The sequence below is a fragment of the Etheostoma spectabile genome, chromosome 24 (genome assembly GCF_008692095.1).
Source record: "Etheostoma spectabile isolate EspeVRDwgs_2016 chromosome 24, UIUC_Espe_1.0, whole genome shotgun sequence".
Lineage (NCBI taxonomy): Eukaryota > Metazoa > Chordata > Actinopteri > Perciformes > Percidae > Etheostoma > Etheostoma spectabile.
The window spans coordinates 1,614,979-1,642,956 of NC_045756.1; the positions used below are offsets into that span (position 1 = coordinate 1,614,979).

At 42.5% G+C, this 27,978-nt stretch overlaps 1 protein-coding gene across 5 annotated transcripts in view; it reads right to left on the reverse strand.

Moving 5' to 3' along the window:
* The window catches only part of LOC116673896 (nck-associated protein 5), a 125,602-nt gene extending 104,972 nt beyond the window's left edge, over positions 1-20,630 (reverse strand). Inside the window, exons 1-2 of one of the 5 annotated variants that reach the window (XM_032506243.1) lie at positions 20,355-20,608; positions 12,476-12,578 (exon numbers count right to left, since the gene is read on the reverse strand). In XM_032506243.1, coding sequence (XP_032362134.1) covers positions 12,476-12,578; positions 20,355-20,527 — 276 coding nt within the window. In that variant the 5' untranslated portion in view covers positions 20,528-20,608. Of the gene's footprint in view, positions 1-1,465; positions 1,585-12,475; positions 12,579-20,080; positions 20,212-20,354 lie in introns of those variants that run through there. The other 4 variants (XM_032506247.1, XM_032506246.1, XM_032506253.1 and 1 more) reach the window with 4 other exon arrangements.
* Positions 20,631-27,978: the final 7,348 nt, after the last annotated feature.

Sequence of the window (27,978 nt, forward strand, 5' to 3'; positions counted from 1 at the left end):
GTGTGTGTGTGTGTATGTATGTGTGTGTGTGTGTAGGTTTGGGGTTGTTGGGGGGGATTTCTAAACGGAGCACAGGGAGCAATCTGGGCATGAGGAGAAACTAGAGAGTGAAATAAGATGGAAAAATGCAATCATGCATCCCGGGCCTCTCCAGCTCCTCGTTGTGTTTCCTCTTTCACCCTCCTCTCTCCTCCACGAGCCATTAGTCACTATCCAGCTCCTGTTAATGTAATTAGATAAAGGATATATGGAGCCACAGAGCTCGGCGGGGACATTTGTCTGCATAATTGCGTCCATGCGGTGGCAGAGGCTAAGAAGCCATGGATTTCCACAAAACACCTCTAACTAAGTCAGAAGAAGTTAAGGGAAGAGCAAAAGAAGAACGGAGACATTTGGAGAGTGAAGGAAAATGAAAGATCGAGAAGAGAAAAGACAGATCCCCTAAAATTATCCATTGTCTTTCTTTTTTTTATCTTGTACTGCATATCCAGAATAACATAAATCACTTTTTTTTGGGCAATCCAAAAAGACGAAGGATACCACATCACTTCTGCTTTTACCACTCCAACAAAATAAACACAAAACCAAAGACATCAAAGCACTCCAAACCATCCTCACACATAGGGGATATTTTTAGATCTGGCTGTTGCTACACATTCAGTATACACATGCATGTCAACACATACACACAGCTCATTAGGCAAACTCGTGATGAACTGTCAAATGTCACAATCCATCTCAACCACATGTGCAGATGGCACGCTGGTCCCCTGATTCAGACCTTCTGGAGATGTATCGCAAAACGTGAAACAAGCTTGATTCTCGCATGTTATTAGTTGCAGCTTGTCAGCTAGTGACCTACATATGGAACATGGTGAGATCGCTACACTCTGCACCACACACAGTCGAGAAGTCCTGCATTCCTTTACACTGAACCATCGTGGACACACACCGTGTCTGTCTGAAAAGCAAAGCCAGGGATCTAAATAATGATTACTTTTTACTATAAATGTACCTTAAGATTTTTTTTTTGATGAATCGTTTAATCATTTAGTCTGTGCAAAGCACCAGTTGTTGAACCAATCGTCAGAAACCAAAACAAGTTACAAAGAAGAAAAGCAGCGAATCCTCACAGTTTAAAAGGTGGAACCAGCAAATGCTTGTCTTTGACTTCAACAATAAACCAAATACAAACTTGTACTTCACTTGCTTGCAGATGAATTTTAACTTCCCCTTCGCCAACCCTCCCTCCCCGGGCAATTCCTGTCTTCTGTCTGGGACACTAGCGTTGTAGGCGGTTGTGGATTTGGGCGGACTGGAGGGCAGGATGTTAGCCTGATTATCACCCAGTCAGACCTACTTCCAGCTCCAGACAGCCTGCCTACTGCCCCAGATACCTCCTAGACGGATGGAGGGCTGGAAGGGATGGAGGGACCGGAGGGGAAAAGTATGGACCCAGACTCACCGCCAGCAGCTCCAGCAAGGGAACGTTTCGGAGTCTCTCGCACACCGACACAATGCCGTGGTCCACGAACTGGCTCATCCTGCGTCCGCTTGTCTCGTCTGCTCTTCCTCTTCTTCCGCTTCGTTCCCCACTTCTGCCCTAACTGCCTTGCTGAGTCTCAGCTGCTGCCTGCCACATGTGTGAGTTTGCATTCAGCTTTGTGTGTGTGTGTGTGTGTGTGTGTGTGTGTGTGTGTGTGTGTGTGTTTGTGTGTGGTGTGTGCCTCTCTCTGCGCGACTTGGAATGATGATGCAGCAGGCATTCAAGCAGCCTTGGCATTGAAAAAGCCTCGTCTGAATTCTCGTCTCTCCTCAGCAAGGCCACATCAGCTCTTGTCAATATTTAACCAGCAGGTCGGGTCTGATTAAATCACCTGGGCAAGACCAACTGTGGTTTGCTGCCCAGGAGAACGTGCAAGTGTGTATTTTCATCGGTTTGTGTGTGAAGCAGCGACTGGCTGGTATTTGTGCAGGCGTGTAAAGACATAAAACATTAACACATGTCAAGACAGTAGTTTAATTCAGACTCCAGGTCGGGTATTTCTCCGCTTTCTGCGACTCCAGCTTGAGTCAAAATCTCACACTCAGTCACGATGTGGCTTCTGAACACTGGCCGCTTTACTAATACTACCGCTGTTGCCACTCGGGGGATATCTAAGGCAATGTAAAGACGAACTTGGCAGCACAAAAGTAAGGAAATGTGTGTGTGTTCATGCAACTGACTGGCAGAGTGACAGCATTATTAAACAGCCAATGAAAGGGCTCCTTGAACTTTGCCTCAGGAGTATTTCCCCCTGTCTCACTGCTAGCGCAGCGCCTCAGTTTGACATCAAATACGCTGAATGACTCGCTAATCTGGCAGGAAAAGAGAGAGGGTCCTGATCCAACTACCTCATACTGGTCATTACACTTTTCCCTGGGATGACACGTCGGTCAATGGGGGATAAAAGTGAAAGAGCAGTTCTTGTCTAAGTAACACTTTTTGGTTGGTGGTTTAGCCAGGAACTGACAATAAACGGGCAAGTAGAGACTGGTGTCTCACTAGAAGACACAAAGCCGTTTGAGCCTCTTTAACTGCAGTCAAATCCTTATAAACTATATATGAGCTGCCTCAGAGGAGATACAGTCTTACAGTGCCATATTCCAAACTGCAGTTTGATATTTCACAAAATAATGCATCTACATCTTGCAGATATGAATTTTCTGCTCCCGCTGACCTACATAAGCTGTGTTTTCTCTTGCAGAAAGTTGAGCCCATGACCTGTGGCTATCGCTTTGATTGATGGGTGTTGAGTGACAGGTGGTGCTCCTGCTCAAACAGAGATTACTAACTCATCAGTTAGCAGGCGCCTGGGCAAGCCGTGCTGAGGAATTTATGACATGAGACACAGTTGCTTCACACCGCTCAGGTTTGTGAGAAGCAAGAGGAAAGTAATGCAGGTGAAAAATCCACACCCCTTCTTTAAAGCATTCCTGTAAGTGACTAATTGCTTCTCCATCAAAGCAGGCTCCGCCTAGTCATGAGTCCTTTATTAAATAGAATATTACTATTGTGCAAGCAAATTGGGCTTTCACTACTGGTTTGAAGATGGATGGAAGGATTAAAGGTAATGCTACCAGTCAACTGTGCGTCAAATCAGTGTAAACCATTATATAACGGCAGTGAACCAGTATATCCAGAAGACATTATGGACATTCTATCACTTAAATGAACAACCATGTCTATATAAGAAAGACGGGGATTTTTAATAATGCATCTTTTGGTGATTTATGGATGCTTCATTTTTTAGGGTGAACGCACCATGACACTAATACCCATATAATGATTTTGGTCTGGGATGGCCAGAAAATTGAATCCTGGTTGGAATGACTGACTATTTTGGTAATGTATCCTTAGCATATGAGATGGCCCATTTGTCAAAGCCTCAATGAGATTAATGGTAAAATAATATAAATATAATATAACAAATCAAGGGTAATTATTTTGATTTGGACTAGCCGTGAGACTACACCGAGGTAGAAATGACTAAATAATTTATGTCATTTGTCAACTATTTGCAAATGACATGATGCTGAAATTCCAAAGCAGCTGAGTCAGTGTATGAAAGAATGTGCAAAAACAAAAGAACTTCCATCCCCCCCAACCTTTTTAGCCTCTAACCCTTCAAAAACAAAGAGGTCACCAGGTGCGAGGAAGCACCAATCCTCTACTTCCATTGCATGGTATCTGCTCAACTTGCCTCGTCTCTACTTGCTTTTTTTTGGTTTTCCATTACGAAAAAAAGTCCCTGGTACCTGCTAACAGGTACTTTTTGTAGTACTACCTCAGTTGAGGTTAAGGGCGAGCTGGGGCGATACCAAAAGGTGACGTGAAAGCCTGCAGACTACTGATTGGTCAGAGAGAATCGGCACAAATCACTGTGTCATCATTGCTAGCAACAGACTATTTACCGGTAAATAGTTTATCCAATGTTTTTTTTGCAGCTTCCAGGTCCATTAAAAACTAATTGGCCTTCTGGTCGTGGCAACACACCGAGCATCAAAAACAACACACCTTCGACATTCTGTGTGTGTGTCGCGTTAGGTCACAGCAGTTTTCTGCTAAGACGACCAGCCACGCTCGCCTCACGCATGAGGCGGTACTAATCTGCAATGGAAAAAGGAGGACGGGGCACTGCGGTCGAGTCAAAGTGAGGAGAGGTGAGTCGAGCAGGTACCATTAATGGAAAAACGCCGTATGTGAGCACCTGGTAGGAAATCACCATACAGGTCCGACCAGTCTCTGAAGGGTGAGACAATTACCCCAGAAGGGATCTATTTTACCCCTATAATGAGTATCATAGTCCTCAGGCATCCACACGAGTTGTAATACCCTGTATTAAGACTCACACACAGACACAAGCTAAATTGCATATGTAGAAATACTCGTATGTCATATGTCCGCATATTCACGCACATTAGCACACAAACTTAATCAGCCCATATCAAAACAAAAATGAGGCCTTGAGCACTTATAGCCATATATCAAATGTTAGTTTTAAAGTGGTTTCTGGATGTATTTACTTAGGGGATCGAAACTAATGCGGAAACATGTAAATATTTCCCTGGACTGGGACAGGAGGGGTTCTCAGCTTTCAAAACCCCTTAAAAAAATGTATAGACAGACATCTACAATACATGTGGTTTCCCCACATGTTTATCTCTGGTCTCAGAAAGATCCCAGCTGAGGGTTTGGCTCTGCGCCTGATGAGGAGGATGTGATCACAGGGGCGGCCACTGTGCAGAAGAATAGAAAGGACACGCTTACCACACTACCACACCACCTTCTGCCTCTCACACCCACACCCAGTCTGCCAGGATGCCATAGAGGGAGCCTGTCCCACCCCAGCTGCAAGGTGAGGAGGTGGGCTTCCTTGTGCTGTTGGCAGATGCAGCTACTCCACAGCCTCCTCTATCTGCCTCCTCCTCATACACACTGAGGTCCTAATCTGCATGTCCAATCCTGTTAGCGGCCCTCTGCCAGTTTTGCCTTGCTCAAATCCAAACCTGCAATGCCAACGTTGGATCCAAAGATGGTGCCTCATCTGCATATGATGATCAAACATCCCTTGGGATGGAGCTTCCACACCAGGTGGACGGGGTTAACACACTGGGATAAGCTCCACTGACTCCTGTGCTTGGATCATGTTTCAAGTTTCTCTGTTGAGACTGGCCTCTCTTTAAACAAAGTGAGCCCAAAAATAACACTGTTTTACTAGTAAGAGAGGTGTTGTTTTTACACAGCTTACCTTTGATAATTAACTGCAAAAATACAGTTTTCTAGGTTTTTCATATTTATTTTGTGCAGTTTTATAAATTTATTACCACATTGTAAATATCAAGGCGACATTTGCTACATTTCCTATTGCTGGCTTCTAACGGTCATGGTGACACTACAAGCTCTCATACACTTGTTTTCAGTTAAGATTTGCGCCAGACTGGACTATCAAGGATGATTGGAATTAAGATGTCATTGGTTAATTGGACTAATGACCTGTGTAGGGAAACACTAACTCGTCATTGGTGCATATTACCCAGTATGCTTCTCTCTTTGTGCATTTTTTAAGGAGACTTGACCTGAATAAGCTCTGATGTGGTCAGTATAAAGCCTTATTCCATGGAAAGAAAAAACACAATATGTGTTTACCTTTACTCTGCTTCTAATTAAGCTGAACAACAACAAATGTACTCCCTAAACTGTGTGACTCTCTTATCTTGATAAACTTCCACTTGAGCCCAGAGTACATCTGAGGACACACTGGTTAAAGTGTTTGATGCTGTCGGGAGATAACAGAACAATTGTTTCTGCAGACTTCAGGCCTCTTTAAAGGCTGTATTCATGGCGCTGCGCTCTTTGAGGAAAACCACAGGGTGAATGGTGCGAAGCGCTAATGTTTGGGGAACAATGCATGTGACTCTGACCACAAGCAGTACAGGTTCCAACTTTAATCTCCATCATGATTGGAAAAAGAGAGACTGCAATTTGCCCCCTTTACAGAAAGGGCACAAAAGAGGGTCTCATTGGCAGGGGAAAATGGACAACCAATTATAAGAGCCGACACAAAGCCCTTAGCAAGAGGGGACACACACAGAACAAAAACTCCCTGCCCTTCTCACTTCAAAGTAAAAGCCTCCTCAATCAGTTTGGAACGGACCCAAAAGCTTCCTCTTTTAGTTTCCGACTGACTGTTAAAGTGTCTTTGATTGAGCGACAAGCCATAAACCCTTCGTCACTAAAGATAGCAGTGTACTGTACATCAACCTACAGAATGTCAGCAGATAGTTTATGCAATATCATTACTGAGGCATGGAACGTTCACACAACTTATGACACGGGCCAGAGAGCACATTCACACACATCAGCATGTCACTGGCAGGCAGGGAAGATGGTTCACATGCTAGGCTCAGAATGACCAGGTCAGCTTGAATGTTTGGCTTCAATACCACCCAAAGCAATTTGTAATGATCCTTTGCTTTACTCACCTGAAATCAATCTCAAAGCTCTACTCAAATCCCTGCAGTAAACTCATTTTCTGGCATGTGCACATGACTCTACTTCTTCACCTCCTTTTCGCCAAAGTGTTGGGATCACAAAAATGAAAGAGGCATTTAACTTCACTGCACATGATGCCAAGAACCATAAAATATTATATAATTGCCCTAATAAAAACACAGGCTAGGTACTAACAGAGGACTGCCAAATCTCATTACTTGGGGGTTGGAAAAACAGACGAGTGGCTCATATCAAAACAGCCTCAACAATTATTAAAACAATTTTACAAGCGGATGGAGGCTGTATAGTCTTATCCACAGCGTGTGGTTGGATATGGGGAAAGCCGCTGCTTTTCAGACTGGAGTCTAGGGTAAAGCCAACGCTGCAATCGCTCCTTGTCATATTTATGAGAGAGGAGACAGTTCCCGTGAGACAAGAGAAGGAAAAAACGCCACCACTTCTGCCTCTCAGAGTCAGCGAGTGTCCCATAGTTTGCTGGGTTCCCACACCCTGCGGCCCCGTGGCTACCCACGCGGCGAGGCCAGGTATGTGTGGTATGTCACCTGTACACTGAGGAAGCTGTCAGCGGCCCGGCCGGAGACTGGTACACCCCTGCTGAGAAACTTGATTTAAACATTTAAGATGAAGTGTGAGAGACTGATTGTTCAGAGAGAAAGAAGCTGGCTGCTCCAAGAAGACTCTAAATCTTTTTATGTAACCGGCTCCCACCCAAATTGTCCGATCAGCCTCGGCTACAGAACCACGCTTTACACTAGTTACTCAAGAATCAAGATGACACACTGAGTGAGCACAGAGCGGTCTCTCGTGCCCTGAGCTTGGCATTCTGTAATACACATGGCGTGAGAATGGGGCCCACGCTGAGGACGGCATTGTCGGTGGATTTCTGCTGTATAATTACACTCAATTAGTTTGAGCTGCTCAGTAATAATATCAAACCCCACCATTTATCTGCCTGACGATGTGGGAGCCAATCAGATTAGGCTGAGCATTTTTTCCCATCCAGCTACAGGGCCTGCACCCCTGCTAAGTTGTATGTCTCCATTCTGCATTGTAACAACCAGCTGTAATGGGCTGTGAGGGGAGAAGAAGGAGGAAATCCAACCTTGCCAAGCGGACTCCATGCTGGCTTACCATCAAATTCATTTGCACTTAAATTTAGCATAAACCAAACTAATTTGTTGTGAAGCTCATTTCTGGGGCATTTTTTTGTCTTACTTTCCGCCAGTGGCAAATGTGCCAGAGAAACAAGTTGCAGCCTGATATAACAGCATGGCAGCAAATCAGCACGTAAAAGACTTTATACAAGGACGAGGCTTGACAAAAGCCAGGGAGATTTAGCTAAACCCAAATACTTTGGAGATAAACAGGAAAGCACTACCACATGCTGTTTATTCAATACAACTGACAACTATGCAGCAAGCGTTTAATCAGTAATGTGGAGCACTTGATTATTAACCCTCCCCTGCAGAGTGTTTTCAATTTGGCCTTTTGTTATCAATTATCTTGGAGCATGATTGCACCGCTGCTCACATTATACATGTTGGCATGGATAAGGGTGCGGTAAAGAAAACAAGGACTCACCAATTTAGGAATCCTTGTGTTGATGAGTATTCAGTTTGAGGAAATGCACTCCAAACCAAGTCTTCGATAGAATCACATGTGGCTCCTTTGTTAGATGAAAAATGAGACATTTGCTACCAAGACAAAGCTGAAAAGACAAGGATAAGGAGAGGTGCATTTGCGGCAGTATGTTACAGGACACCTATCATATCCATTCCAACCAGCAATCATCAAGCCTGGATGTTGAACTTCCCTAAGGTGATTACACACTACTTCAGTTGTGCTGTTTAGTCAGTTTAGAAGGGCCTTTCATCTCAGATTGGATTGAGCTCTGTGTTGTGCTAAACTTTCCAAAAACCAAAATCTGACAGTCAGGCCAGGTGCATGTTGGTGTGAAAATGGGCAGAACTTCAAGCACATTCTTTTCTCTGTATTCCTACTAATTAAAGCCCACACTATAAAGATGCTGTTTACCTCTAACTGTATTTTCAGTCGCAAGAGAAAAATGTTTTGACTGTTTTTCACCACGGATGATACGTTCTCCTCAATCCTGATGATTTCCGTTTCTCCGTTGTTTATAAATGTTTATAAATGCTGAATTAAACCCATGTGATAGCCTCTACGGTATAGGATAGACCCCTGACAGAGGCTCTACCGTGACCTAGTTAAAGCTGGCTGCCAGCAGCTAGCAACAGCTCACAGACCGTCCACGGCCATCGGGCTCACCGTGCGCATCCCTGCATGACGAAGAGAGTCTCATCTGCAGGCGGGCATCAAATGATAAAAATAAATAGAGGCACAGAATCAACCCAGCAACACTGCAGTTATGTAATGCAAATGGTGCCCCAGTTACTCGTGAATGCTGCTGTATCTGCTGATACTCTGGGTCATCCATGAGCTACATAACCTGATCCAGATCAGATGGTCTAACTAACCCAGCCTGCCACAGGAGCCATGCACTGGAATGAAACACACCAACGAGATGCCAATAACGCTGACTAAGGGTCCACTTCACTTATAAATGTGCCACACACACACCTTTATATCAAACACACGCAAATGTAAACAAAGACATTTAGTCAACTGAATGAAGCCTGGAGCTTTGAGCAGCATTGGAGCCAACACACCCAGGAAAATTCCCTCAAACCTAGCCTGCGTACATCGAGGAAACATATGCTGGCTCAATGCATTATGCATGAGTGAGGTAGAGGTCCTGACTGACATTCAAGCCCTATGTTAACCAAATTACTCATAGACGATTGATAGAAGCTTTGTAAGAAGCTAGGCCATGCAATCCCTCCGAAGAGCAGACGTAAATATTTTACCTGGTCGTCAGCTGACATATGGTATTTTGTCTTGAGTTTTGTGTGCCCATCTGAACTCAATCTCTCTTTATCATCCTATCGGGCCATGAAACACATGGAATGCCTTGTGAAATTGCAGCAAAACAAGGCCAAACGTTCTCTGGAGTGTAATAACGACAAAATGGATTGAGCATCACTGTGTCATAATGCTGGATCACACAGGGTCATCGGTCCAAGTCAGGCAGCATGTTATGTAAAGTGCATTATTAACAGACGTGCTTCTGCGTTATATAAAACTGGTTCACAGGTGACACAGAGGGAAAAGCTCAACATGCCTGTTGTCTGACAGACTGTCAGAGACAGACTCTTGTGTTTTTTCAGATGCCTGAAAAAATAAATGTATCGGAGGCTCATATCCTCCCAGGAAAAGGAGTGTTTACAGGACTTAGTAGGTTTATCTGTGCCAGGGCCAGCAGGGCCACAAGGGCCAGAGACATCATGTCCCCCATAAGCACTGGAAGTGACCCAGGTTTGAGTTTAGAGACAAACTCATTGGCCTCAAACTAAGTGACTGAACATAGGCTCATTTGACAGAAATTGTAGCATGAATAATAACCAGTAAATACACAATTTGCATGTATTTAAATTACTGTACGCATCCACAGTATAATATAAATAAATCACATCCACAGTGGCTCCGATGATGATGTTTGCGTCACTGATTCAGCATGAATAAATGCTTCTTTTGATTCAATAAAATAATTTTAAATCAAGTTTTTTGACAGGGAATGTGACTTTAATTGTGTGCAGAGGATCTAGCAATCCTTCCTTGCCTTTACCACCAAGAAAGTTTGCATATAATATGCAAGATAACAAAAATATTATTCTTCAAATTTGCTATTACAGTCAAAAGCAGATTGTACTTTTCATGGTTGCCCAAGCGATGGAATTATATCTGCACAGTGCCACCAGATATATGCTGGACCTTTACCAAAATGCTCCTGGCTTTCTCATGTCCCACTATTAAAACAACCCAGTACCCTTATGCTCCTGCTGCCCCGAGTGAGAATAAGTCATTGGTAGGGGGGGGGGGGGGGGGGGGGGGGGGGGGGGGGGGGGGGGGGTAGGAGAAAGATAAAGTAAGCCAAAGAGACTTGAATAAGAGTAAAAGAAGAGAGGAAATGAGTTACAAGAAGCCAAACAAGAGGAAGTCAAATGAGTGCCCAAAAGAGGAGAAAGGTGAAAAGAAGAAAAAAATAAACAAGAATGTAGTATCCATGCATGCATGGATTGTTGAGTGGACAAATGTGAGCATGTTGAATCACAAACCCATACCACAAATATGACCTACTTTCATTTTCTTCACAGTAAATCAGCAATTATAGTCACAGTAAATCTCATATAAACCAATAACTATTAATGATGGTGATAGCGTTCAGGATCACACAGTCAGTAGATAAGAAACAGCACAAAGCACCAATTAATTGTCCACTGGGTCACGTTAAGTTACTCATTCACAAAACTTACTGTGGATAAATTATAAATCAGGCAGTGTCACGTCTCACCAAGAGGATTCAAGTGTGTTGCTCCATCACTCCTTCTAGATTCACTGTCATGTCACGGTTTAAGTAGGAAATGATTGACAGCTAGGGTTTTGTGTCCTAAATTGAGATTGTTATTACTGCTAGATGAATTTTTGATGTTCCGTGAATTGAAGAAGTTATTTGACAGGTATTAACGGTTTAGTTTTCTGAGTGTATCTACCATAAGTTGTGTCAATATAATCAATGATTACATTTCCCAGAACGCATTTTAAGATTGTTCCCCAGGTCAGCACATCGTTTAATCACTGAGACTCTCTTGCATGTCAGCAGTGGGTTAAGATAGGTCAGCAGCAAGTCATAAAGTCAGCCAGGTCAAGTCAATAAGGTATGTTGACATCTCTTAGCTTCATTACAGCTTCACAATCAATGACACATGCAACAAACTGCACCACAAACTACAAAATTCCCTCCGGAAATGCAGATTTTAATTGTATATTACTTAATGGTTTTATAGTGTTTAGGGTGTATTTTTTCTTTAATAAAACATTCCCTTCTAATTAGCTACACTGAGAGACTGCATTCAAACAGTTGCCATATATTCTGTGACCAAATGTGACCAAACATGATGAAATGCTTCCGCATTTCCTGTCATCAAAATGCTATTTTAAGACTCTTGACTTAGTATTTCCTGTGCAGTGACTGCACTGTATGCACTGAGGGGGAATTAAGCTTCTTTGCGACCACGGAGACACAACATAGCCGCTATATGTGTGCACTTGACATTCCAAAGTTAACTGCTTCACCTTCAGTTAACGCTTAGCCAAAAACAAGTTTCCACTCCTGTGACTTCCAAGAACGGCCCAGCATAGAGATAAGTCTGTCAATCACCGGAGGCCACAGTGTGTCTCACAAACAGTCATGGGAGGCTGTTATTTTTTCTCTGCCGCTTGACACGTGGATTTGTGCACTTTCATTTTTGCCTCACTGCTTGCATCTCAAGGTGTCTGTGGCATTATTGTAAATGTGCATTTTCTTGTCTAATTGATAAAATAAAATAGTTATCTTTCTTTCTGAGCATGGGAAGCAGATGAAAATAAACAAAACACAGAGTGGATAGTTAGCATGAACCCCGTTAGCCACTATGTATAAAGAGACAAAAGATCACCACCTGCAGAAGTGCAGTCTAAACAAGCCACAGCATTGCCAGTATTGTCCCAAAGAGAACATCATTAACAAAAAACACCACAAATGATGTTTTCTTTTAGAGATTTGATAGTGATAGTTTCTACAGTATGCCCATTGCCTAAATAATTGTCTGTTTCACCTAAAAGTCTCCTACAGTCTAAGCCATTTAAAGTTAAAAGAAACTGAAAGATTCTCAAACATTTCCTTCTGGGGATGAAGTCCATACTGCAGCAATACAGTAGATCAACAAGACACAATGAGGACATTCCACAATGTCTGCTTCCCAACTAAGTGACCAATCTGACAGACCGCGTGTCGGGACTTACCGGCAGACCGCTGTCATGAGACAATCTCTTTAACTGCTCTCTCTTCTCCAGGTGTCTGTACATGGTCCCTCTGCCCTGCGGCGATCCACACACCTGGGAAGCCCTGGAGGGAGGGGAGAAGGGAGGAGTGAACAGAGCGAGAGGGAGGGAGAGTGAGAAAGTCAACAAGGAACACCTCATGTCCGGTAGGTCACATTTCCGCTATTAGAGGGGCTTTCACCTTTTAAAAGAGTTCATAATCCAAGTCAAGAGCAGCAGTTTCAGACATATTACAGGCTTCTTCTTCTTTTGTTACTATATGTACACACATATATATATATATATATATATATATATATATATATATATATATATATATATATAGGATAGATATATAGGATATAATTAGATATAATCCTATATATATATATATATCTATATCCTTTCTCTCCAGTTTCTTTAAGTTTCTAGTATTTTCTCTTGAAATTCATGCCAGTACAGGAGCGGGATTTTACTACATCTTACCACTTGGCGTCAACCAGGCATCCTGCCCTCCAACCCAATCCAAAACCCCATGCTTCAGCCCTTTTGTTTTTCTAAGCCATTCCAAACAGTGCTGGGAACCAGTCCGACCTGGTCTGACTGAGGCCACAGCGGAAGACAAACACTTCACTTCACGCATACTACTCCTTTACAAAGAGCCCAGGCTTTGGAGTCACTGTGGTGGTGCACAGAGTAAGCACACCATTTCCTCGTTGGTGAGGACAGGGTCAAAGGTCAGCTGATGGACGCTTCAGGGTCAAAGACCCTATCTGTGCAACACAACTGGCAGTACCATGTGCAGGTATGCGTGTATGAATACCTGATGTGTCCTACGTAACTAATGCCGTGTTTCCACTGTATGGTACGGCTCTGCTCGACTCAACTACATATTTTGGGATAGTACTCCCTCAGTGTAGGCAACGGGATTCTCAGCTTATCATCATAGCAACATCTGGTGAAACTGCCGTTACTTCATCTTTGTCAATTGTACAGCAAGGTGTACACTCAGTGTACTGTACGGCGTAGTGTATGTAGCGTATGGCGTTTTAGTACGACAACCATTTTTTTTAAATCTGGGTCAAGTGAATGAAAAAAAATGCTGTTGACGGTAGCTTGGATATTTAAAATTAGATGTGCCTTGTCAAGCTAGTGACGGTTCTTTCTGACCAATCAGCCGTCTGCAGTGTTATAACTCCACCTCCGAGTATTGGCTCAGCTGCCTTGGATCGAGGTGGTAACAAAAGAAAGATTATCTTTTTTCACAGTAAACTCTATAACCAGTATGACATTAGGAAGTGCTTTTTAGAAATTATCATAGCAAACCTCCCAAAATCATCTCATGACACCCTCAGCATAAGATCCACTGGTGTGATACACACACACCCGCTAAATGCTACTATTGGCCACTAAGTTCAGAATGAGGCTAAATTCTATTAATCCCTTTTTCAGGTCAATTGTGTTTGCTTGCCTCACAAACTTACTTATGCAACCACATTTGCCTTTTGCATCTGCTGCAGGCTGTATCTGTAACACCCTGTCCAAAGCTTCAGCAGCATGACTGCACTTGTCAAACAATTCCCACACATCAACACGACATGTTCCATCTACTGCCAATCTGGTAAGTCAAAACGTATTGACATGAAGCCGCAAAAATCATATTGCATGCAGGATCAGCCACTACGTTTTCATCCAGAACTGATGTTATGTTTCTTAACATGACACAGTCTCCTTCTGCCCCATTTCTAAATACCCTTGGGTTATGTAGTGTATAAGGAAGTTGCCTAATCAGTGAACAGGATGTGAAATGTCTTTAATGACAGACTCCTGCCTGTCTCTTGGTCTGGCTTTGTAATGACTAATTGTGCAAATGTATTACATCAGAAGAAATACTGGTCTAAGTTTAGATTGTATTTCAGTTTGGTCCCTTTCCGCTGAAGATTAGGAGAGGAAGTAAAAGCCCATGGCTTCCCTTCGATACAGAGATAGGGGGGGTTATAGGAAATTGAGAGTGAATGATTAAAATGGATTATAGCAGTGTGTCTGATTGCCCAGACCCAACTTGGAAAACAAAGACACTATTTTCCTTAGGGTATAGAAAGTGCGTGGGATGAGTTAGTGGACCGATAGGAAGTGATAAAGATTAAGAAAACACACAGATTAAGACAGATATCAGGGGGATCAGATATCAGGCGATAAAAGCCAAGCTTGCCTTTGACAAACCAAATGATGCTTGGTCTTTTTTCTGTCACAAACCAAATAAATTAAGATGCTCTAGTTGCCAGTAAAAATACTGATTCCTTAAAAAGGGGTTATTGACCGATATTGTGTGCTGTGTACCCTTCAACACCCAGCCAATAAAGGCCAGAGACAATTTGTCTCTCATCAGTCAATGGAGACATTTAAAGAGCACTACACAAATGGCTAAAACGGTCATGGCTGGCGTAAGACTATGTTGTCATTGCTTTGGTTTGTTTGGAAGCCACTTACTTGCTGATGTCGCAGTATTTTTCTGAAAGTTTAAATTTGAGGTTCCGTTGGAACTTGAGACATTTATTCCGAGGCATTAAAATGTGTTTCAGAGAACTGGTAATCAACAACTCATTCATTTAATATTTACTGAGCAGAACCGGAGTTCATCAAGCATGAAAATCTGACTGGCTGTCCAAAGCTGATGTCTATAAAAAGCAGCGCCACGGCCAATTTTCCTCAGCTGACAAACTTGTTGACCGTCACGTCCTTCATGTTTCTTGGAAACACATCTTGTAAAGAAAAACTACACTTTGGGATTGTTGGCCATGACAAATATGTAGAAGCACACTGGTTTAAAGCACTGGTTTGATGACTAACCAGTGATCCAATGATCAAAAGAACGCCATAAAGAAATAGTGACAAATTTAAATGCCCCTTTGCCTACGTTTATTACAATCCAAGGGCCTTTCTGCAACTGCAACCCATTCAGGACGGCTGTCCCTCCCTCCGGATTCCCTGTGATTTATACCAAAAGCAATTACTAATATGTTAAACCGGTTCGGTGTTGACCTATGCGGAGTGACACGCGTCAACGCCTATAGTCCACACAGCCCCCAGCCGGCCATCCAGCCAGTCGGCAAGCCAGCCAGTGGGGTGGAAAGGATATAATCAAAGGAGGCCAGGAGGACGCTGACATCTGGGAGTCTTTGTGCAGTGGGCCTAATTAGATGCCAGGGTGAAGGGAGGAGGCGCTGTGGGACAGTGTGTGTGTGTGTGTGTGTGTGTGTGTGTGTGTGTGTGTGTGTGTGTGTGTGTGTGTGTGTGTGTGTGTGTGTGTGTGTGTGTGTGTGTGTGTGTGTGTGTAAACCAGAATGGGGAGGTTGTTTGAGGTGGGAGGGGGGGACTCCCTTTTTTAACATCTGCTCCAGGAACAAGGGAGGACCCAGCTGAGGTCACACAGCCCCAGACAGCTCCAAACTACAACAGGGATAATGTGAGGGGATAACAGCTTAATGATAACACTTACACCCATTGAGAGATCGCTGTACACAGAACAGACTGTGAGCCTCGTGGATAAATGGTGATAATAAGCCCAGATTGTCCATGAATATGGATTGTCATGGCTCAGATTTGATACTGTTCCTTTGTAAGCTGAGAAGAATTAGGCAGCTGTGTATTTATTGCAATCACCAACCTTTTACTGGCGCTCTCATCTTAACTTGTAGCCGGAATAATCCTATACATACAGTGAAGGTCTGCTGAAGAAACACTGTTGCGCCTCCCTCTGGCTTTTGACTTTGCAGTGTTACAGAGACCAAAACTCTGCCACAAGTGACAATACTGCCCTTTGTACCTAGTACAGTCAGGCATTCACCCACGCATATTCTCATTTCACACTGTGCCAAGAGTCACACCACAAGTAAGAAATCTTTGTCATTGTAAGTTCAAACACAGATATCAAGTGGGTGAAGTGTGTGGCTTGCACTTTGCCCCCTTTTTTCATGAAACAAAACCTCTCTTTGAAAAAAAGGTCTAGCGGAATTTTGCAATTAAAGATTGTCCTACATTTGTTTTTGTTTTTTGCTGTGGATTGATTTAGCCCTGGGTTATATATTAAACTATACTACAAATGGCAGAGCAAATAAATGTAAGCAAATATTTAAATGGCCATCTGGATGAAAAGAATGAAGGACAGAGAGCCTTAAGAGCAGGGGATTCCAGGCGTGCATTTTGCATGAGTTTTCAATTAGCGCTCCCATCTATTATAAAACTACTGAAAACACAAAAGTCCCAGAAAGAAAAGCCTCTTGGCCAAACAGGGACTCTGACCTCTATGATCAATTCCCCGCTGCCCCAAAAGAGAGCACTGCCAGGAAGTGCCAGGGCCTGAAAATGGATGGTGGATGGGATTGGAGATTGATTGGTGCACCCCCTTTGCCACAGGAACCAATTCATTTTCTCTCCATGCCCTGTATCTGCCTTGAATGAGGGGGAGAGTGAAACGGGGTCAGCGCAGAGGCATCCCCCCACGGCGCAGAGCCCAGTTCTCTCTTTATTTTTCTTCTGAATGATTCATCCAGATTGCCATGTTCTGGGAGAATGAATGGCCGGGAAGATTATACGTTTGAGTCTCTGAGTTTAATTTGCCTGCTACACGGTGGGAAGTAGGAGAGGACGTTGGGGGTGCTATTACTTTCCATTCATTGAGGGGAAAATTGAAGCATGCAAGTGTCTGATGTGGGGTTTAATATGCGGAGAGAGAGGTCCATTTGTATTCTAGCAGCACAGATGGCCGTACTGATCGGATGTTTTGTGTCCCTCTGCTGGCCAGTTAATTTGACCCTGCCTCTGCATGTGTCCCGGTACAGTTGGCACGACCAACTGTAGCCTGGCACGGCCTAACATGTAATTACTCTGTCTGGGAGCCTCGAACAATAAGCCATATTTTATCTGTTGTTGTTTTCATACAGTCAGCAAATAATCTTTTCCAGTGTGTGTTCACTTATGGCTGCTGCTAAAGTGCTCAGCGTTCAAACCATGCTTATAACAAGTATAACTTTTAAGCATGTATCGCATGGGTGTGAAAATCAGAGGCTTACCGTCAAGGCTAATTTAACAGTCCCTTTAAAATTTATGTTGACGCTGCAAGTAAGGGAGGATCCTTTTGAACACTACACCAACTTCTGTAACTGTGATTATAATCTATCTGAAATTTAATTAATCAAGACCAGGCAGAACATCCTTATCACTGCTAAGATCATACTGCATAAGCTTGCATATCTTTCAGGCATTTAAAGAAGATTAGGGGAAGTATGAACTTGTACTAGCCACATTATTGTCAACAGGTAAAAGTAGAATCTTTGTCCGCATAACTGGACATCCATGAACACGGTAATTTGCTCATGTCTTTGTTTTTCCAAAGGACCACCTTTACATATAAATAAACAACATATGTCATTCAAACATAATGAGAATGAGTACAGGTATTGATGGTGGCTCAGGAATGTGTGTATACAACAAGGATATGGCTGCTATGGATTCTTTTTTTTTTCCCAAGTAATCAATTGGTCCTAATCTACTGTATATCCTGACAAAAATGGATGACAAAAGGTCCATCTAAAGTTCCCACCACCTAAGTTAACTTCTTTAAATTGCTCGTTTTGTGTTAAAATCCAAACATTATTCCATTTAGCATTGCTCTTAGTGGCAACAAGACAAGCCTTCTTCTGCCGAGGCAGGGACAACTTGGCTGAATGAGTAAAGAAACTGCATATTTTATCAGGAACAAATGGAGAGCCTCATTGTGTTTTGACAGTCACAAAGCTGCGAGACATGCAGGAGGGCCGCGAGTCATTTGTAAATCATCTGTTACGTGTTCGCAATAAGCCATCAGATATGTGACACCTAGTTTTGCATTTTTTATCAACTGTCCTTATATTCACACCAGATGCTCCATTCTGGCTGCTTAAGTGTTCTCCACATTACAATGTTTAATGTTTTTTTTGTAAGAGATACATATGACAAAATGTGCATGGGCCCTCTCAGCCATTCTGTCTCTTTGAAGAGTGTAGTATCAATATTTGACTTTGCCTACTTGCTCAATAAAGCCTGTCAAACATGACTTATGTTCCATTCAATCAGCACTCAGTAAAGACTGAAAAGACTGGTTCTCAGATGTTATGTTATGCAAATACCTAAATTACTTCCGAAACCAAAATCATGTCAAATAGGATGAAAGGGAAACAATCTGCTAACAAGATAATGTGTTTCTCAGACACCTTTAATGATAAAGATTCTGCCAGAACTTGTCTGGGCAGCTTTAAATCTCGTTTAGTCAGCAGTACTTAGCAGGCAATATAATGTGGGGGTTTAAGGCGGGAAGGGTTGGAGGTCTAGTGGAAAAAAAAGAAAACAATGAAGACAATGTCGTCATCCTGTTCATGAGGGGAGTCCCGGCAATTCCCTGCGCTTATCCCACCAGATGCGTAGGATGCTTTAATATACATCCTGGGAAAAAAAAAATCAACTAAGCTTCCTGTCGGGGGACCCTCCACTGCAACCCAGCGTGCTTCGGCCGAAAACGTGACACACTGCTGAACTCTCTCATGATAGCTCTACAGGTAGAAAAAACTCCAGAAAAATATACTCCAAAGGCCCAGGGGTGATGCAGCAAGCCAAGAGAGGGCAGAGGAATTTTCCGACCCTTATCAAAATACACAACTGTGCCCCCCTCTTACTTTGGTATGTGAGCATCATGCGATGGGCAGCTCACTAAATAACTGAACACACACATTTCATCATCAGGCTGGTGACAGCTTGAGAAACAACAGTGTGTTTGTGTGTGTTTATCTCTCTGCATGTTTTTCCTGTGTGCTGTCTGTCACAGAATAGTTATGCAGACATCAGCCGCCACAGTTTAGCGTTAACAGCATTTGAAAAATGAAGCACAGACGTCACACTGAAGGGTAGTTTTGCCAACATCAACACCTAGCAACATAGCATTTAACATAAAATAGCATTTTAGTCGAGAAAACATTCTACAGTGTCTTTAGCTAGCGGCTAACGTTTCATACATCACACAACATGTTAGCTAGCTACAGTAACTTTCTTTTAGCTTCATTTTAATTTCTGTTCCCAATATGTAAACTGTTATTTACTGCAACTACCTAATAAGCTTAGAGACTAGCTTCATTTTCTAATCTTGGGTGTGAAGAGATAACTAGATAAGCTAGCTAAATTAAGTTCTAAAGTTCCTTTTTCAGTATTATTTATGTTATCTTGAAATAAATAAATTAGTGGCTTCATCTTTTCTAGGTGGAAACAGATAATTAGAAAACCTAGCTAATATTGATTTGGCAAATTTTTGTAATTTTGGAGTTGATCTAGCTAGCTAGCTAGCTAGCTAGTTAGCAATGTGTCCCTCTGGGTGCAAATAGGGTTACATTAGCTAACACTCTTTTAGCAGTATCTTTTTGTAATGTTTCAAACAGTCTGAATCCAAACCTTACATTCATTTTGTCATGTTTTTCAATTGCTTATGAGCTTTTACAGTCCCAGTAAACATACCTTGCTTTTAGGGTTAAAATATACAAAGCCATACATTATGTTACTCACCAGGGAAACCACCAGTTGTTGCTTTAGGCCTACTTGATAAAAATGTCCTTTGTCAATATGAACTCAAACCATTCTACCAAATTAAACTGTCAATTTTGTTGCACATGCTCACACATGCTCTACTTGCCACATTGCAGGCAACTTGCCTTAATTGCCACCTATCCCATCATGCTTTGCACCCACTTTTGAACATTTCTCACAGACAATCAATGAAGGTAAATGAGTTAAGCCTTCAATAATATCATAAGAAAAACAAGCAGGAATCCAAACTTACTCTGCGCCAGCCGGATCCTCTCCACTCAACAGGTTTGTGGCCAGCTCTGTGGTTCCCAGACTCTCAGAGGTGTTTTGGTTAGGAAGACAACTTGATGATGTGGAATGTCCTTTGATGGCAGCTGAAAACATGCTGTCGTAAATTCCCCTGGAAGTGTTGCAGGGGGAAGCCATGGACAAACACACACTCTTTAAACACACTATCGGTGCTGCCGGTGCTGGAAGTCTGCAGCAACACCCAGTATAAGACTTGTAAATAGAAGGGAGGGTGCTGGTGGAGGGAGTTAGGGAGGCGGGGTGGGGCGGGAGGATAAGGAGAGTGAGGAGAAGTTCCACATTACATCACCAGCAGCTGTTGAAAGGCCTGCATTTATTAACTAACTGCCAGGGCTGGAGGAGTCCCACCACATGCGCCACAAACATTGACAAGACAATACACTGATCACTTCAGCTGAAATACATTGGATGAGAGACAAGCAGCCATGAGCAAGTAGGCCTTACAAAAATTTGCACATTGGATGCATGCATTATTTTTGGTAAATGCACAAAAAATAAAAACAAGTCTATGATTGAAATCTCTCAGGTTCCTTTATAGGTTTTAATTTCTCTTTGTTTAAGCTGATGTGTTACCTCCCATCTGTTTACACTGGCTATAAGACTTGCTGATTAGACTAGAAGAGCTGTTTTCCTGACTCAGATAGCAGTAATGGTATCACTGCGAAGCGAGAGCTGCTGCTGCTGATGCATTCCTCAAGTGTCTCGGCTTGGCAGAGTCCCCGGCCTCTTAGCTCAGTCTTTATTTCTCTACCTCCCCTTCTCTGTCTTTCTTTCCTTTCTTGCCTTCTCATGTAGATGGAGGCACATGACTCCCAGCTTTACTGCCAAGTAGACTTCTCTATGCCGGCCGGGAGCCACCAGCGCTCTGCTTTTGATTGGCTTCCCTGCAGGGCGCTCCTTAGCGCGCTACATTCTTAGCTGCTACTCATCCTCGTAGGCCACATGATGTTGAATCAACCTTATCCCAGATGTCATTCTTAGTGTATTTTTTCATTTTCTTTTTCATAGAATGCATGCTTTTACTTAAAATAAATGAATTTCATGTTATTAGCCTGCTGCCTGGGTGTCATGGCCTTCAGTTATAGCATCAGCCGCCCACTGTTTGTCATCCCTTACCCACTGTGAACAAATGCTCTGCTTCAGCCCATCTCTGGTGCATTCCGTGCGGTCTCAATTGCAATAATTTCTCCTGTGATTCCATTCTGTTGTCGCATTCTTCCCCTCTAAGCTCACTGCATTGCAACATTGTTCGCTCACAGAGACATTGGGAGACCGAGGGAGACTGAGTGGGCTGACGACATTGCAAGACTTTGGGCTGTGAGGAGCTGAAAGATACAAGATGCATAAACCAAGTTGAAAAAACATTATTAGCAATTTCCGAGCTGTTTTGAAGCTCGGCGAACAGCCAGACCAAGCAAAAAACATAATCTCAAATCACCCTTTCATCATTGGCATTCAGTTAAACCTAAATGTCAGAAGCTAATCAGATAATAAGCAGCATTGTATTATGCTAATTGGTATCAAATGTTATGAAGGAGAAGGGTAATAATATAAGGGAAATGACCATGTCATTTTCAGTAAGCATTTGATAATGTCAATCTTTGATTTCTTAATTAAAAGCCTGTGATGTAGGTATTATTTTAATCTAATAGAAAAGTCCTGAAACAAAGGAATGCCAGATTAAATAAATGTATAAATACATATTTATTTGTTGTTTAGAAACTTTCAATTTCCACAGTAAATAATGTAGCTACATGTTATGAGCATCTGTTAAAGAAAAAGAAAATCAACATCAAAGAAAGTTACAGCTTTGCTACCCGAAGCATCAGAACCGCTGTGTGTGTGTGTGTGTGTGTGTGTGCGTGTGTGCGTGTGTGTGCGTGTGTGTGTGCGTGTGTGTGTGTGTACGCATGTGTGAACACTTGTGTGCCCTTGTTTTTGAAAAAATAGTTTAAATCCCTGTCCTTCCTACATCACATCCCATCTTCTAATCTTCCTCCTACACTCAGTCTGATATGCTGTTATCTTGAAGAAAGGAAAGAAAAACACTTTTCTCTCCTTAGCACTTTTCATTTATTGTGAAGGAGCTTAACTCATCATTTTTGCATCAGAAACCTGTCAGGGCAAGTGTTGGGATGTAAATCTGGTAAGTATTAAGGGTATGTTATTTGCACAAACTATTACTAATTGGCAGCTGTTGTTTTGGCCAAAACACTGCACATATACGTTGATGTGCACAGAAAAGTTTTTGCCCTGAGATCGCAGCAAGAGGGCAATGATCCTTGAACATACATCTTGACCTGCGGCACATCCGGATTCATTCCAGGCATGAGGTACAACACCTTCATGTCACAGGTCAGAGCCCTGCAGGAGAACTGAGGAAACGATTGGCGTGGTGCACCGCAGAGAAGAAAGCCATATATATTCTGCAGCAGTTCAGAGAGGATGCAAGTAGACAGGTCAAAGCAGTTAGTATACCGTACATGCAACAAATTGAGGAAGTCCAGTCCTTTACATTGCAACCATGCCTACGGTCAGTGGAAGAAACATCACTCATTCAAGGACAAAAATCCTATCCTTTTCTAAATTGCTTACATTGTGCATGTAAAAACTCAAACATGCTCTAATTTTGCAGCTTTGGACTATCTAAGGAAGATAGACTTGGATTGAAATTTCATAGGTGAACGGGTCAAATAAGGCAGGAAAACAGATGCAGAAATAGATAAACACCCATTTCAGTATCACCCTATCTTCTTCAAGACGTGTTTGGCTGCTTTATCACTCAACCACAATCCCTCCCTTTAGGATTGCTAGCTGCAATTGTGGCTCAGACCAGAGCGGTCATAAAGCAGTCAACTCTGTGGGTTACTGCAATACTTACAACTCCTTCGGTGTACCTGTTTAATGGAAAGCATTGTCTCCTATCAATGGGACATTTACACAAACACGTGGAATCTAAACACCAGATGATCCCGGGGGTTTACATGTGCTACAATGCTGTCAAGACAGAAAGAACATAGATGGAAAGTTATGAAGAAAACAAATCTAACCATTGCTTTTGACATTATTATATACTTTTGGAGTTATTAATAATGTGGTCCGGAGCTAATTTACATACACAAATGCTGGAAAACATAATGCTGGAAACTGAATCTGATCAGACTTTCCAAATCATAATCTTTTGCTCAGATCCCGGTGCACATGCGGCCGGTTTCGAGTCTCCCTAGTGAATATTTGCTCCGAGGAACAGGAAGTGGTTTTGTGCATGGCCCACGCTACACTGACATGTTGGAATGCCACATCAATGTTATTTGCAGCTGCACTGGGAACCCAGAAACGTCCCATTTCACATCAGCAGCCCCAGAAAGCATCTTTATGTGCATGTTAGCGTGGACTCGAGAGAGACAAGTACAGTGCATACAGGAAAGATTTCATCTTCCACAAATCAGAGACAATTGTGGAGTTTGCGCTGATGTCAGCTACTTCAAATCCACACAAGATCAAGCTAAGAACCAAGATGTAATGCAGAATAGAAAAAACAAGGGAGACATCCAGCTTTGACTTTGCCAGCCCTTTGTCTAGTCAGAGATATTGCGGTGATAAATTGTGGTTACTCTTCTGATGCTGTTTTGTAGATTCCCGTTATGGCATAGTATTTTATATTTAATCAAATTGCTTTTCAGTTTTTTTTAAGCAGCAAACAAGGCTGGGCATCCTGCCAAGTCTTTACTGCACAAATTGACTTAATTTCATTGAATTATGGACAATTATTTCCTGACGTGGACAACTTTCCATTCGTCTCTGTCCATTCCCCTGGCTGTGTTGCAGAATCGATGGCTGTCCGGAGGAAGACAGGACCGACCGTACCTTATGGATGTCTCATGCAATTTTTTCCACTCTCCCTGAGGTAAAAGGATGAGAGAGTCAAACAAATGGGCCTTGTGCTTTTTTTTTTTGTACCCCATGTTTGTATGCAGTGCCACGGCCAGGCTTTCTGCCAAGTTCTCCTCCTCTTCCCCCAGACTGCAAAGGCAAAAGACAAACCCCAGAGAACCACTGCCTTCACCCCGTCCCCCCGTCCCCCTTGCACCCTCCAGTTTCTTTTCTCTCTGGCAAACACAGAAGGAGGTAGTGGGGCTGAGTCTGGGGATGCATGTTCCCCATGAACGTGCCCAGATTAGGCTGAGGCGATGATGAAGACGGCCGGGCAGAGGTGAAGGAACAAGGAGAGGATTTGAGGAGAGAGAAGTGGGAGTGGTTGTTATTTCATGGACAAGACTCCGTGCCCTCTGCCACTGAGCCAACGCCAGCTGGGACGAGGAGTGACATCCTTCGCTTTCTTTCTTTCTTTCGGTTTTCTCTCCATCTCTTATGTTTTCAATGAGAGCATTGTATGAGCTGGAGGAAGGATATGAGGTCCCATTTGGCTGTCATTGACATGTAAAAAGAGTGTGGCGGGGACAGCTGACGAGATCAGTGGCCTGTAATTAGCTGAGCATGTAGGAAAGACTCTCACCCCCTCTGTGTCAAACACACACACACACATCAATGAATGTATCCACATATAAAAATATAAAATGGATTAAAATGTATACAGTATAAACACCAAACTGCCAAGACTTGTGTGCCTGTAGGTAATATGATGAGTTATCTATTAGCTGACGTGCGAGGTTTCACACTGAAGCAAAACCTCTCTGGGTGCTATAAATCTAAAAGGCGTGAACCACGTGGTCTGGCCCAGGGGTGGCCCACATATTTAAAAAGATAAATAAAATGAAAAGCCCTGGAGTACTCAGGGGAGAAGTTTGGATGCACAACTGAGACATTCATCCCTGAGAGACACAGGTGTGATAAGCAGACTGTGAATAATAGCTCAGTCTTATCACACCTCTTAAATCATATTCATACTGAATGTGGAATGGAAGTGTCTAAATACAATTTCTTTTTTTTCTTTTTTTTAAACACAGGGCTGTAATGGAGATTAAATCCACATTTGTTATGTTCAGTAGTCAATTAATTTGGTATGTTCTTATTAGTAGATTATTTTTACAGGAAGATTTTTGTCTTTTTAAACATCATGATGGCACGGACCCGGATCATTTATCACTTTAAGACATTTTTTTAAAATGGCATCAAATGTTTTACCTTAGCCAACTGTAATAGTAAAAAAAATGTTTTAGGGTCAAAGGCTCAGTTTACCTAAAATTAATTTTAAAATTAAGTGAATGCAAGTCTGATATTCTCTCTCCTTTCAGCTAGTTTTTGGTCTCCACCACAAACTCCTGAGAGAAATATCTAGCTCTTTTGCTGCTAAATGCTCCACTATGTCAATTTAGTTGCTAACTTTGTCATTTGGTTGCTGCAGGTAGTGTATAGTCGGAACTGATGAGAGTGGTGAATGTGAGCAGCCTCAAAAAAATAAAAATAAATAAGAGCTAAAAGACGCTAATAAACCAATATAAATCTGGGTGTAACTGCAAAGTGGAGCGAAATTTCTCCCGAGAGTGTTGTCATGGCCAGCGTCCCCTTTCACATAGTCATTTCAACCATTGTAGATATAAAAAATATGATTTCGAGCAGCTTTAATATATCTGCCTCCACCTCCTCACAATGGAGTTGCACTGAACTTTTAGAGACAGAATTTGAGTTATTCCGCAAGACTTGTCAACAGATTTCATGGTGACTATTTTTTCGGTAGAAACCACTACCTTTGTAATTTAACTCTAACACATAACTCTCACTTTTGATTGTTGTTTTCACATTTCTCTTTCCAAAAGAGATACCACTTTAATCAGGCAGCATTAGAAAGGTATATTTGTTTCACTTTGGACAGAGCCAGACTCGCACAATTCTCTCAAGTGCAGCTTTAAGGGTAATGAAGCACGTAGGTGCATGTAAATCAGAAACAACACTGACCTCAATCATGCTGTTGCGCTATTATCCTTCAAAGGGCCTCTTACCGGGGGACAGTGTATAATGTGTACATGGCGTCAGGGTTGGGGGTACAAACATACAAGTTACCGTGGTGATTAAGCTCCTCTTTCAAATCTGGGTCTCATCTGAAGGTGGGCCTTTTCTTTGAAACAGAGGATCTGGGCTGGTGTCAAACCATCACAAGGGTCTCAACACTCGCTCAAAAAACCACCGATGACAGTTGTTGTTCCGAGATGAGAAGAGACATCCCGCTGCAGAGGACATCGACCTGTGGGACCCGGCTCTCCCATGGGAACCTGTGGAAACTCCCCCCCTAAAACTGGTGCCTCTTCCATCACCCTCCCAGTGAACCCTTTGATGTTCTAGGATCTGGCCAGCCGTGGACATGGAGGCCTGTCATCCTGCAGGGGGACATGGCTTGGAAAGTTACCCACCAAAGGACACATGGAGAAAGACAGACTTGATGTCCATTGCTGTGTTCAAAACCGTTCCCTCATTCATTCACTCACTCACTCACCCACTCACTATTGCCTGTATTGTGTTTATTAAAGTGTGAACTATATAGGCAACATCCTAATGAGATTTCGAACATTTAAAAAAAAAAAAAATGTTGCGTCAGTAGCCGGTTATTTGTGTCAAGTATCATAGCACGCCTAGTATCATACGAATATATGATACACTTTATTGTTACTAGTCGTAAATTCATTTTGGGCACATTGATGCTGCATATTACAAACAGTGAACTGTAATATACAATTAGATTAAAAGATACCAGTCAATAAATAGAAAACTGTCGCTCAATACATAAATACAATTTCACTGTTTCAAAACAAAAGCCCTCTCCAATTTTCGTAGGCGCTTCTGCTTCTTCTTTTCCTCCTCCTGTCAAACCTGGCCGCGTTGCAGTGTGGCACATGAGAATAACATGTAGGGTACATCGTATATCCACTCAAATTAGCTGTGCATGTGGGTATTTTATAGGGGAAGCCACTAAGATATTGAACACAACTACAAAATGGTAAACTTACTACAAAGTACACTATTCCCGTGATAGGGAACAGTTTCGAACACAGCTCATATCTTTGTGTATTTTACTTTTAATTTGAAAGTAATGTAACAAGCACAGAGAGACAGTGATAAGAGAGTCAGGCATAAAGAAAATTGGCATAGAGACAGTGATGGGAGACAGAGGCAGGCGGTGGGAGACTATCAAAGGTTTCCCCAGTCCGACCTGTAACATGGTTGAGATGGAGGGACAAGAACGCTTTTTGTTCTTTAATCTGCTTTCTCATCCCGAGTTACTGCTGCCCTCGTGGGAATCGGTTTCAGCCTGACTGTGGGATTTAACACAACTCAATCACAGAGCTGTAAACACAGGAATGACTGGCAGCTTCTAGGTATAAGTTCAGGACACACCATCTTCTTCCATCACTACCTAAAATGATTTTGGTTCTATAGAAATAAAAGAGAAAAAGTTTCAGTTTCTTATCAATTTATTTTATTAAGAAAACTCTACAGGATGACAAAAAACAGCTGTTCTTAGTTTCAATTTTAAGATTGTAAACTGTCATGTAGTGACAAGTAAATCAGGCAAACAATGTTGCGTTTATGTACCCCCGTACAAACTGAAGCCA